Consider the following 14,154-nt stretch of genomic DNA (forward strand, 5'->3'; position numbering starts at 1 on the left):
CTGTATGGAGAGTGTATGGACAAAGAGAGAAATAGATCAGAGAGAGAAAGTCCTGACAAAGGAATTTCTGTGAGGTCAAAGGTCCTGACCCTGAACTCTACACACACATTCTGCTGGACATACATATTCTTAACCCCCAACAGCTATATTTCAGACCACCCACCAAGCCAGACACAAACAAAATGCCTGACCTTCACATAGTGACCTCTAATTACATATGTGTTGCCAGAAACAGGAATGAAGAGATTAGACAGATCTGGATTGTCAGTGCACAGAAACCAGGTCAGGCAGAGTTTTAGCATAGTGAGCGAGACAGCTGATAAGGAGCACACATTGAGTTTCAGGATAGTTGGCACTGTTAAAAAAAAAAAAGACAAGAATCCTGTAGCCAACCAGCATTTCTGTTGAAACTGTTCTGCTCTTGAGTTCAAAACTTGAATAACCCTAATGACAGAGCTCTTACTTGTCCTCCTCCCTCCTAGTACTGTAAACAAATCTTAATGTGTTTAGCTAGTGGAATTGCCCTCTAAAGTGTTGTAGGTTTATAATAGTATGCTGAAGAAAGTAAGACCTTTTTCATAACTGAGTGGTTTTATTTAAGGTTTTAGATTTTTTTTATACACTATTGGAGAGGAACAGCTTTGTAACTATGTATTTGTCCACATATCAGTCTGTCTCTCCTAACACTGACCCCGGGCTTCATCTCCTTCTCTCCTCCAAAAATTCCAGCCCCAGCAGATTGGGGTCACCTCCAAGTAGGGGTCAAAGGGATCAGAACCAGAGCCAAGTTGATCAGCTGTCTCCCACTGTGCGGGTGGAATGTGTTCTGTAAGCCCCGACTATCCTGCCTGGGTTTCAGCAGATAGATGCTGGTGTCACAGACACAGCGGCTGTTGGTGGAATGGCATTATTTAACTCCCCAGCAGCCTTATGCTCTCTCTGGAGGGAAGATCAGTTCACATGTGCACTCACTTACTCTTCATAACAGCAATAGACTGAACAGACGGGCTTATCTACAGAGAGGGGGACAGAGTGCACCCCAGCTCCATAGCAGAACTCTTCTGCTAACCTATTCAGAGTTGTTCACTGGGAGAAACAACCTAGATTGCTTAGCTTGGAGGACACAATAGCAATGCTAACATACTAGTAGTGTTCAAAATGTTCACTACTGTCAGGAATGTAATCCCCTAAAGCATTATAGGGAACTGTATTTACTAGACTTTGATTATAATTGTTCTCAAAATGAAAATAAGTATAATAAAATGATAATAATAAAAGGAGCTACACAAAACATTAATAAATGTTTATTTTGGACTATTATATTACTATAAACTGTGTTTATTGGCGGCTATCGCAGTCTCAGTATTGTCTGATTTCCAGCTTTCTAATGTTGTGACAGCAAACCTGCTGTGGTTCACATTTGTGGTGGGCACTTACACTGAGACAAGTTTTCCCTCAGGAATACATATTTACACATGCTTTACCGAAGCTACCATAAAAGCAATGGCACAGTTTAATGAGAATGATAACCACAAGGGAGGGATAACCACAGAAAATGTACGTTTAAGCTTACACTGCATGCACTGGATTGAAACTGCAATATTGCAATGTGAGGGCAATGTGAGCATCTGTAGTCATTAATCAGTCTCTGCTCTGAAGCACAGCAGTAGGAATATTAATGAAACAGTCCTATACCAAGATGTAAACATCTTAATTGCAGTAATTTCTTAGTGTAATTAATGACCATAATCAGATTATTATGACTGTGTAAACTTAGCCAATGTGATAGTGTAAATAATAAACCTTACGTTCAGAAACAATGATTTTATGCAAGGCCGTCAGATTTGCAGTGCTCCCATTTCACCAGTATGAGGCAGCTCCTTGTCTTTTAAATCGTAACCTACACATGCACATCACACACACACACGCACGCACGCACGCACGCACGCACGCACACACACACACACACACACACACACACACACACACACACACACACACACACACCCACACACACACATTCACCTCTGCCTGGCAGGTTATTTCCTGCAGATAGACCTGTCCATATTCATGCAGCTCTTCTAATGGATGTAATCTTTTGTGTGGTGACAGCTAGTTAACCAGCTCGAGTAAGCCTGGCCTCATTCACCACAACTTTAATTCACACAGACGTTCTGCATGAGAATAAAGTGTGTGTGCGAGATAGCGAGGTACAGACACAAAGCCTTTTTAACAGCTGTCTGAAGAAAAGCACAGATACAGTATGTTTATGAATAACCACAACTATTCCATTACTAAAAACACCAGCAAGCTCCAGAAACAGGCTCTTTGAATAAACCGGTGTGTGTTTACATTTTGCTCATGCACATGTGCACATTCTGTAGAGTAGGAATGGTGACAGGCCCAGTAACCTAACCTTAAAGCTGTCAAGGATAATAACACTGTGTCGCATCACAGTGACATTGGCCCAGTGAAAATATCTGGTTTAAAACGTCAAGCACAGAACAGAATGGTTCTTTAAGGATTGATTTCTCTCATAACCACAGAGGACTGATTCAGTGTTTGTTAAACTCAACAGCACACAAGGCTGATTATATGTGAACACACAGAAGAGATCTCAGAAAGCCACCTTAAAGTAAAAGCTGTGCACCAGGACAGGAAATAATTAGAAGGTTACTGACTGTAGTGAAAGATGCAAAATAATTGCGTAAAAAAAAAAAAAACAAAACAATCAAATTAGCATACTCTGGAAAAGATTGAAATCAATCTCACAAGCAATATTAAAATCACTCAACCATTCCAGGTCAGTAGTGCTCATTATAATCATTATACTGTCAGGTAATTATCACTAGTAGACTTTGTTTATGAGGGACATGAGTGAATATTTCAGTGCACATCAACAGGTTTAGTGAAAAGCTACTTTGAGGTTCAATGAAGGGGTCACAGTATCTGGACCACTACTTATTTTATTGGCTGCTGTAGTAAAAGAATAATCCATGTGTTACAGAGTTTAAACCTGACTCTTTTCATCAAATTCTGCTATTCTGCTACAGTTACTGTATGTTTGTTTAGCCAGATTTGCAAGGAAATGAGTGAAGAACTCGATGCTCTGTTGCTTCATTCTGGATTGTAGTGGTTGTCCCATGGGAAGGTTTAGAAATGGGTGTTTGAGCTGTGCAGTAAGATCTCAGTTTATGAGGCATTTGAAAACAGGTGTTGCAAAACATCTGTGGCTGTTGTACTTCAATTAAATAAATACCAAACCAAGTGTTTGTCAGACTCTTGGGCTCTTACATTTCCATAAAGACATACATATAATATTCAATTCAATTCAATTCAATTCAATTTTATTTGTATAGTGCCAAATCACAAGACAAATCATCTCAAGGCACTTTACAAAAACTAAAACTAAAAGCCCAACAAATCCATTACAAATGTACATGCTTACTGATAAAAGTGCACCTGGGCCCTGGATTTTAAGAATTGAAATTGTTAAAATAAAAGCACTATCAAAAGGCCTAATATCAACTAAAAAAAATCCACTGTGTGAACTCAGTATTCAGATGTAATGATTTGCCTATTGACTACTGTTGGAAGCAATCACCATAGTGTATAGTCCATAGGTCTTTAGTCCCCCAGTGAGGCTCAGTTACAAAACCAGAGATATTCAGCAACAAAGCAAACGCCCCATTACACTGAAGGTTGGGCTAAGCGGAGGAAAACTCCAGGCCACCTTGTGACATTCCAGCTTTGCAGACTTTTTGTTAAATGTACCGAGTCAACTCCTGGCAGGGTGCCTTTCGGACAGTGATGGAGGCTGACCTTTCTCTTCCTCTCTTCAAACAGCATGGCCTTTAAGGTTCTTCTGACTCTGCATAATTCATTGATGGTGCCCTTAGCATGAGTCTCTAAGGCTGTGCATCTAAACTCTGACTTGTCTGACAGCCTGGAAGCAGACAGACACACAGGGCTGCAGAGCAGGCAGGCTGAATGGAAATGCCAGGTACTCTGACAGGTAGGGTAGTTTTGTGATCACACACTGCATACCTCCACATTTCCATATTCATCTGTCTTTTACCACCAGCTGACAGCTGAATACACACGAACACAAATACTAAATGTGATTTGAATGAGAAATAGCAAGTATTCAGCTCAATCCCTTAGTACTGCATTTTTTAGGCAATGGTATTTATTTATAATGGTATAAACAAAGGTACATTTCAATAAAGGTGTCATTAAAACATAGCTGAAAAGAAAGTTAATGGGATATAAATTCATGAAGACTTGAATCTGTATGTGACTGTCCCAAAATGAAATAGTTTGTAATGACTTTTAAATGGCTGGTTTTAATTAGTATTTTATTTGACACTTATCAAGAAGAATTTTCTTTTTTTAATATTTATACTAGTTGCTTGTGAATGCCACTAGTACGTAAGATTAGGAAGTTTCTACTCTCCCACTATATATGGTAGTATATATATGTGAGTCAGTCTGAGAGTCCATGAAAAAGGCAAAAGAGTCTAAATCCAGCATGTGCCAAACACCTGCCAAGTACCTTGAAAAACTGTGAACTAATGTGAAAAAAAATGTCAGCTAGTGTACTGAGAAAAACTGCTGCTGCTTTAGGGTAGTCACACGAAAGTTTTTTGATTTGCTTTAGTTTTTTTTTTCTCTTTACTGCACTTAGTATGAAGCCAACTGATAAATAAAATCCATTCATAACATTCATAAAATACTTTTAGTGCCTAATTTACACTACTGTATATAACCTACTGCACTACACACTGCACACATACTGTATATTGTTATTGTGACAATATACTATGCATTTACTTTGCACATAATAGCTGGTTATTTTTGCTTATCATTGCCTTTCTTTTTACTTTGCTGTATTTACTTGCCAGAGTTTTACTAGTTACATAAAAAAAATTATATTTACATAAGAAAACATAGATTCACATTATATAAGGAAGCCACCTAAATCCAAATCTGAAGAATTTGAAGAAATTTGGTGATGTGACCATTGCACAGATGACACTGCTGTGACGTATCAACAGAATCAAAAGGATTGGATCTGACGAAACAAAACAAAACAAAACAAAAAACCTTGAGCATTAAGGCATGCAATGTGAATCATTTAAATGGAGTCAAAAAGGCAAAATTAACATATATTACACATACAAACAAAAATAAGAGAAAGGTCAGAACATTAGAATATATATATCTTTGTCATTTGTCTTGTTACCCTTAAGCGTGGGCCGACCCCTAGGTTGGGAACCACCAGAGAAATTTAAATTAGTCCCACATTGCTACAACAGTAACTGCAGTCTTTTTTGTTTTAACTCGCATATATCTTAGGAATTGTTTCAATTTTTTTCTTGTTTTAAATGTTATATTTTATATTTCATCTACCTTTATTGTGTTTTTTACATCAAGCCCCTTTTAAATGTGTTTTGAAGTGTGCTGCACAAATATTTATTTATTGTATTGGTTGCTTTAACTTCTATGAATTGCTGCCAATCATCCTGCTACATGGAATAGCAAGTACATACTTGGTTTAATGTAGCTAACTAGTCATGCCATTAAACCAAATCTGTATTTGACATTTAAATTCTACTTCAACTGAATGGGTCATCAGTTACACTTAAGATATCCAGGCTCTTTTTCAGCCTGTCTCTAGACATTATTTGCATACATAATTCTCCAGAGGGCCTCCAAGATGCTGCCAGGAAATTTAAAAAAAAAAGAAAAAAGATTCTAACCAAACTGAAAAGCCTGTGTAGGGCAGCAGTGTGCAGCTGAGCCTCATCATCAGTCTGGCCAAGTCGGGTCTCTTTCCTCTCTCGTCCTATCATGTAGTTTTGTCTGAGGGGGGAAGCTGGGATCACTGTAGGCTCAACCCTTCTGCAGATGTGTGCAGGAGGACCCTCTTTTCCCTTCCGGCATAATAGACAATCAATAAGAAGTATTTTCCTTCATCTCTCTCTTCCTGCTAGGTTTCTAAGTTTCATGAGTGATCTCCTGCCTACAGGGCTTCCTCCACCTCTCCTCATTATTTCATCCAAAATCCATCTATTCTCAAATACATATCTCTGGCCTTCAGCCCAGAGGCCAGACAGCAGTGAACATGCTTTGTCTCCATATTTGACTTCTTCCTTGGCTGAACCCCTTTCACAGTCTCATCTCTGTAATCTTCTAGATTAATTATTCAGGCCCTTCTAGCCTATGCATATTAATCCATTATGTCTGCAGTTCTACAGCCTGCTTCAATTAAGAGATTGTGGATGAAATTATGAGCGATGGCAGATCAGGTGATTACAGGGTTTATGAGACCCCACTTCATTTTAAAATATTTATGCCAGGCATCTAATGTAAAGATATTACCAACATGGTATTTCTGCTGCAAATCCAAGGTTTCATCGTGTTTCCTCAGATAATAGATGTTCTGTGACATGATATGTTATCCTGATGAACATTCCAGTTTGAAACAGATTAGCCAAATACAGTATGAATACACCTGGTCAGCAGTACTGCTTAGAGAACTTAAAACCTCATTTTGCCAGTTTAAGCATAAGACTTTTTTCTGTTGTGTCACTGTACACAGAGAAACACAGCACACACAACACTGTTGCAGACTACAGGGTTTTACATAATGAGTCTTGTCTCAAAATGAAACCTAATTGGGATATAAATAAGGGAGAAGCAGTAAGGAGGGCGCTCATACATCGAGTTTCTTCATCTTATATTTATGCTGACTCTTCCGAAGCTCGCAGCTCTGGTGTGAGACTACTTCTGAACCAGATCAGAAGCTACTGCTTCCCAGTTTGTTAAATAGAGGAAAGAAGTCTTGCAGGTCATTCGGATTTATTACTGAACTGTGATTAACACACAGACTTTTTATTTCTTTGATTATGTGGATGTCAGATCTTTTCACATCATAGGTCTCATTTTAAGTAAAAGTGACTAAAATGTAAATCTTACACTTTACATGCCAGCTTTTATGGGAGTTTAGGAGCTACATTGCAGATCTGCTGCTCTTTGAGGTGTAACTGGACAGAAAAAGACTTGAATGGATAGCAAACAGCAGGAACTACCTCACTAAAAAGTGTGTTTCATGTTGAAAGAACACTTGAATATTAGAAGCACACTGATCCTATAGAGGCAAAACAGAGAAACCTCTTTCCTATTCCACTATGTCTTATGTCAAATTTGTATAAGATGGTATGTGTACATGGCCCATTTAAGAAACTCATTTTCATTTTGAAAAAGAAATGTTATCAAAGACAAACACTGTAATTTCTCCCCCACATTCCTACTTGAAGCTGGATACTAAACTTCAATACATCTCACATTTGCACTTGTGCCCTGAGTGCTTTCCCTATTTTCATAGCAGACAGAACTGAGAAACTGAGATACATTTCAAAAGCGCTAAAGAATAAATCAGAATTTTACTTGAGGAGACTTCATGTTATATTTACATAATCTTTGATAAGCTATTTCTGGATTTAAGTTATAGTTTTGCTTATGTTATTATTGTGTTTTTACCCTACCCAGCCAACAATGGATGGATTGTGTTAATCTCATATTAGTTGGTACAGGTTCAATATTCAATGTTCAGAACAGGCTCAAAAACAAGACATCTTTTCAAGGGCACATTTTTCAAACATCAATAGAGGTGAGAACGTGGAGCAGAGCAGACGAGCAAATCAGCTGTGACACCTTCTCTTTGTCAAAATGTAGACATCTTTATGAGACCACTTTTGAACATTGGTGAATGTATGACTGGCTGGTAATGTAAGCGATGCCTCTGTATTGTGCCATGCAAAAAGTCAGAAGACATCAGGAAAACAGCCATTATTGAAAGTCAGCATGTGCTAAAGACAGGCTCACAAACAGATTGGGTGTTGATACCACTGAACAATCAATGAGAGGGACAAAATTGCACCTTGCAAACTGTGTTTACAGCAGAGTTCTTGCATGGCTGCTTGTATTTGCTAAGATAACAAGTATTAGTTTCCAATACTGTAATGTATTGTTCAGTATCAATTTTGAAATGTAGGCATTATATAATGTATTTAAATCTTTATCAAAACCTAAAGTCGGCAGTGCATTCCTGTTGTAGGATCCCTTGCCTTTCAACCCACCACCAATAGTGATGTAGGCTGCAGAGTAGGAGGTTTTCTCCAATGGATGTAGAACACATTAATCACACTTAGACACTGCAGCATCAGTGACTCACCAGGAATATCCTCTCCAGCTGGTCCTGGATGTCCTTCATCCCAGGAAAGGCAGCCACTCCTTGGATCATCTCAATAAAAATGCAGCCCACTCCCCTTAAAGAGAGAATGATACATTATTAAGGCCCCCTTTCAAAAAAAAAAAAACAGCATCAGAGCTAAAATTATTTCATCATTACTCTAAGTTGCTAGTAATTTTTTTCTTCTTAAAGACTGTTTGACATTAAATGACCAGTTCAATAGCAGAACAGAATGAAAGAGGGTGTGCGTGTGTGTGTGCGTGTGCATACACGTGCATGTGTAAACTGTTGTCAGAGCTCATTTGTCAGAGTGCTGTTGTTTCCTGACAGATTCACTTTCTGGCTCAGTGCACAGCCCGTCTCTGAGCAAAAAAAAAATACCAGCAAAGCAAAGAGTGAGAGAGGGCGCGCAATGGCGCGAGCGAGAGAGAGAGGTTACGAGAAATTCATCTCTTAAAATTCCTACATTCTTTCCATTTAACCATTACCAAAGCCTGCTGTCAATGCAAATGGTCCATCCATCACATGACACATCGCATGCAACCTGAGCAGCGAGTGTTTCTACAAGAATACACAGAAAAGCTCCGCTAGCTGGGGTGTGTATTTATATTTCTAGCAGATTGTTGCCAGTCCAATCATACATATGGCTTGATGTGGTTAAAACCTGATACTGAATGATGACATTGGTCCCTGGCAACAGCAACACGATTGCAAAACTTTAGTGAACAGGAACATGCATAAACAAAATCTGTCTGAATCTGAATCCCATTAAAGGTTTTAACAATTTTACTTCTGATAATATTATACCAATATATTACTTAATGCAACTTCTGGCTCAGTTCACATTGCATTTTACCTTTAATTAAACAGTGTTGGAGGTGCTGGGACTGTAACAGCTCAGTAAATAAGTCAGTCCCTGAGGCCAGCTGCACTCCTCGGGTTTTAACACACAGAAAATTAGCCTCAGTAAATACACAGTTAATGGACTCTCCCAGTGGCAGGAGGCCTGGCTGAGAGGAGACGTGTGACACGACAAGAAAGCCTCTGCTGCGCACAAACAATAAATATATCTGAGGGTTTAACATCGCTAACAGCTCCATCTTAACAAAATAATCTGTCTCCATGAGTTATTGTTTCAAACTCTAGGCATTCACTTATTTATTACTGTAAATCTGGCTATTCTTGGATAGTGCAGAAAAATATACTTAATTTCATAATTTATCTTAACCTTTCAAAATGTGATTCCTGAAGTTCCAAAAACACTTGTCCTGGTGTGCACTCTAGATCCACACCGTGATTGTTTTCCTCTTTTCTTTCATATGAAAGCCAAGCTTGCCTGAGTGGAAAATCATTAGCTCATGCTGCTGGATACTGTACATGGATAGATGAAGTTGTTGAAGTGCTGCTGTGTCCCTCTGTCCTTGAGCAGCTGTGACAAAGAATTTCTCAATTTTCTGCATTAAAACCTTCCAAAATGTGCAGGTACTGGTAAACAGGGTAAAGCATCTCTACCAGTCTATTTGTTTATCAGCAAATTCAATAAAGAAATCTGAAAGAAACTATGAATGTACATTATCAGATATTGAATGTGTGCATACAAAGCCTGATATATCTTCCTACTCTGTGATGTTGATTTGGGCCATGTATCCCTGTATGTGAGCACTCATGAGCATTTCATGAAGCTGCTATGTATACTGTCCTTGGTGGTGGCAAGGGAACACACAAATGCAAAAAGGGTGGTAGGAGGTTGATATGATAATGGTGATGGGTAAGCACCACAGAGCACCCAGTGTATTTTAACTCGTATCCGAGGTCCCCATCACATGAACTACTACATTATTTCTGCTTGGAGTAACAGCTGATAAAAACTACTATACTATGCTTTAGGAAAATACTGAGCCTTTTTTTTTTTTTTTTTACAACTGAAACTATACATTTGTTAGGTGCTTTTAAATATTTAGTCCCCAGTATAAAGAACTTAGCTTGGGGCAGAGTGACTCACACAAGGCAACTGAAGCTAATTGATTTGAATGCTGACATTGTATTATCAGCTGTTATCTTAGTTGGGGCACACAGCAGCTGCCTGTAGGCCAGAAGGGGCATATCATAGAAATGTGCTTTAATTAGGTCACTTCTAGTGGCCATAGTAAGTATGACAGCAAGAGAGACAGTCTGTTTAAATGACCTCAAATGTAACTTGATCAACTTAATTTCTTGCTGCTTATTGGCTGTCATAGACATTGATCAAAACCGATCTACAACTATCTTATGTAGGCTTCTATGATTTACTGACAACGTACTCGTTGACAATGTATTTATCAAAGTATGACATATCAGACAATGTAAGGGGTAGAAGAATTAGGTCCTGGATTTACTTCCATCATAGTTGATAATCTTTTCACAGCCCAAGGGTCAAAAGAAAGTCAGGCAGTACTGAGAGGCAGGTGTATTCTAGATGGAGATGTTTTGAAGTGCAGTCTACCATACAGTAACTAACTAAATACTCTGCTGATTTCAGTGTTGGTTCTGACTGATAAACATGTGGCAGCACCAGCTCAGTGAAGTGTTAAGGCAGGTGAAAATAGAAGTTCCTCATCTGTCTTCAGTCACATCCTTCTTCCGTACAGATGGTAGCCTGTGACCTGTATGCTACTGTGATGGATTCTCATGGTAGGAAGACAGATCTGTATGCCCTTTTGGTCCTGCAAGAGATACTTCTTCATGGAAGACTGCTTCCTAAGTGAGAAAGGGGTGAGTGTATCCTGTAGCCTATGTGTATGTATTGCAGGGTGACACTCAGTCGGATGGAACAAGACCCTCTGGATTTGCCCTCTTGCAAATACCCTTGAAGCAGACATACTGCCCCTTTGCCTCCCCAAAGCTCCAACTGCACTTTAATTGGACTCAGCACAATCCAGCTGCTGTTAGTAGAACATCCCAGTTGACTGACTGTCAACATAGAAGGCCAGTGCGGCTTGATGCATACACCAACACCAGAACTGTTGGATAGAAAATTCACAGGCAAGGAATAATAGGTGGAAAATAGTCAGTTTTCCTGTTCAAGCATTTTCTGCAACTCTCTTCAACTTTATTTAAAAAATGTAGCTTTACAAAATGTAAAAAAATAAACTGAATACATTTCATGACGTCAAATATTTAAATTCTGGAAAATATTGTCTCAGTATTCAAAATTAAATCTTAATGCATTTTGTAATTTATTTGTGTATCATGATTGTTTTGAGAATATGTTCTTGTTCTTGTCTTGTTTAGTCATAATTAATTAATATTTGAAGTGGTGTAAACATACTTCAGAGTTTCTCCAACATGTTGAAGGCTTCAGTATCAGGTATGGTCACCAATAAGCGAAGTGCTGACCAGTTTTACACTACTACAGTGTACGTAATATCACATCTATTCTAAAAAAAAATATGTAATTTACATTAATGCAAAAAACAATATTTGAATTCATGCTATTTTCAGTGAGCAAGGGTGATGTGAAAGTTAAACCACAGGGGTCATGTGTTATGTGTAAGAGGAGAAGGTTTTAGTGTTATCAGAAAATCTATAGCTAATTATTGAATGTGTAAGTCAGCCAAAATGAAGACGCTTATTTTTGTCCTATATACAACTTCTCAGCATGTCTGTGTTTTTATGCTCAGTGGGATTTATAGAAGCACTACCATGTATGACACCATGTCGGTGCCTGGAAAGGCAAGTGCACTATGGGGGTTTTTTGGACTGTTTATTTAAATGGCAGTTTTCATTTTCCAACTGGTAATTCAATGTGCAATTTCATCGTGTAATTAAAAAAATGCATTTTGCCATTGGCAGTTCAAATAGAAAAGTAGTAATTCAATACCGAATCCAAATCTAAATTGGAAACTCCTACATCTGGTATGATCTGGGATACTGGCTAATGGAGCGCATGAGAATCAGGATTAAATTACTATGCTGAATGTTACAGGTATAGCTATGTGCTCTACAGCATAGTGCAGGCACACCAACAGCTTGTTGAGGTTCAGGTATTGAGTGACATTTCATGTATACAGTAGCAATGCTATATTATTACTATATGAATGCTGGAGAATGTGTGTTAAAGTGCCTATTGTTTATCTAATCAAAGTCAAGCTACAGTGAGGGTCCTATCAAATGTGAATCACGTATTGTTTTGGACAGCCTAGTTGTTTCATATATATCTGCAGTAGCTCCATCTGTGTGTGTAATATATGTGAATGCGCAGTCTGTTTGTGCTTCCAGTCTCGGCTCTATAATGAGTGTTGGGGTGGGGATGACTGGTATGGGTGGGGGTGTGCAGGAGGTGAAGGATAACCAAGGACACATAAAATAGATAGAAGAAACTAAGATACACAACAGAGATTTGTACATGAACAATCTACAGCATACTGCAAGGATCACACCCTCAGGGTATAAGCTGCACATGAGTGAACTTTAATTGGTTTTTGTCTACATCGTGATATATTTTCTGAGTTCCCTCTGGAAGAAACAGATCTATATCTTAATGAGACTTTGGGAATCTCAGGGTCAGTGGTTTAGGAGTACCCACCACATATCCAAGCAGGTGGAGTAGTCTGTGGATCCCAGCAGGACATCTGGAGGACGGTACCACAGGGTCACCACTTCATTGGAGTAGGTATGGCTGGGGACTGACTTGGCCCTGGCCAGGCCTGAGGGAAGCAACACAACCACACAGACACAGAAAGCATTATCATTGAATGACCTGTACTGAGCTTCTGAAAGCAAAGCAGACAACTGGAGAGTAGCAGCCAACAGACTGACACCCAGTTGTACTGTATAGTAAACAATATGTAGAATATGTGCTGAACAAGATCAGATTTTAATGTCCTAAGCAGGAAAATTGGATTATTGCGTCAGAAAGAATTAGGGAACAGTACTGGAAAACAGAGGCTATAAAACTGTTGAATGGAATGTTGGAATGTAATGCTAGCCAGCAGCCGCTATGTTAGCACTATTTAACATTCACATGTATTAAAGCTACAGATACTAGTTGTGTTTATGTTCCTGTGTACAGTGTACAAAATCCATCAGACTGCCTGATGCTGGCATTGTTTTGACAGCTTTATGCGATATTTCAACATTTAATTAGAGTTGCATTATTTTCTGGCCGACACCTTGTACTGATGACAGGAGAGTCAAACTACTTAATAAAGCGTTTGCTAGCACATCCCATTTTATTGACTCTCATTGGGGTGAAGGTCAGGACTCTGTGATGGCCAGTTCAGGTGTGAAAATGATTCCTTGTGCTCCAAGAGCCACTCTTTCACAACGTGAGACTGATGAAACTTGACTTGGTTGTCCTGAAATACACCCATGCCATCAGAGAGAAAAATTCACGGAAACCAACAAAGTGTTTTCTTAATGTGTCGAACCACTGAAACAGCCTCATCGCTCTTTGGCATGTCTGTGAATTTCTTTAAGTGGGATAAATGACACTTTCTCCAAAAAAATATTTATAATGTTTTTGCATCTCTTTGCGATAGCTTTGCATCTCATTTCAGCCATTTTTTTTCTCTTTCTGGGGTATATTGGAGGTGAGCTCCAAGACCCCCCCTGACATCTTGGAGTTTTGGGCCTATGCCCAGTCAGCCCATTCAGTAATCCATCCATGCTGGTTCACATATAGGTTTTGTGGAAACTGATGGTTTTGCACTAATATGCTACTGGTACTAATGTTGCATCAGAGAATGCTTTTTCCATTACTGGAAACATGATTTGAAGTAGTTTCACTGCAGTACCTACATATTACAGATAATAATCTTGGTCACTAAATGGCACCTTTAATTTTATTATCCTCATCCGCATAATAAGTAGTCACATACTCATTTTATTTCCTTTTCTTTGCTCTACAGCAAATTTCA

At 38.8% G+C, this 14,154-nt stretch overlaps 1 protein-coding gene across 2 annotated transcripts in view; it reads right to left on the bottom strand.

Annotated features, from left to right (window-relative positions):
* The window catches only part of cdk14 (cyclin dependent kinase 14), a 150,662-nt gene that overhangs the window by 58,573 nt on the left and 77,935 nt on the right, over nt 1-14,154 (bottom strand). For both annotated transcript variants that reach the window (XM_026293778.2, XM_026293780.1), the window contains 2 exons: nt 12,822-12,942; nt 8,240-8,333 (listed from right to left, as the gene is read on the bottom strand). In XM_026293778.2, coding sequence (XP_026149563.1) covers nt 8,240-8,333; nt 12,822-12,942 — 215 coding nt within the window. The remainder of the gene's footprint in view (nt 1-8,239; nt 8,334-12,821; nt 12,943-14,154) is intronic.

The sequence above is a fragment of the Mastacembelus armatus genome, chromosome 16 (genome assembly GCF_900324485.2).
Source record: "Mastacembelus armatus chromosome 16, fMasArm1.2, whole genome shotgun sequence".
Taxonomy (NCBI): Eukaryota; Metazoa; Chordata; class Actinopteri; order Synbranchiformes; family Mastacembelidae; genus Mastacembelus; species Mastacembelus armatus.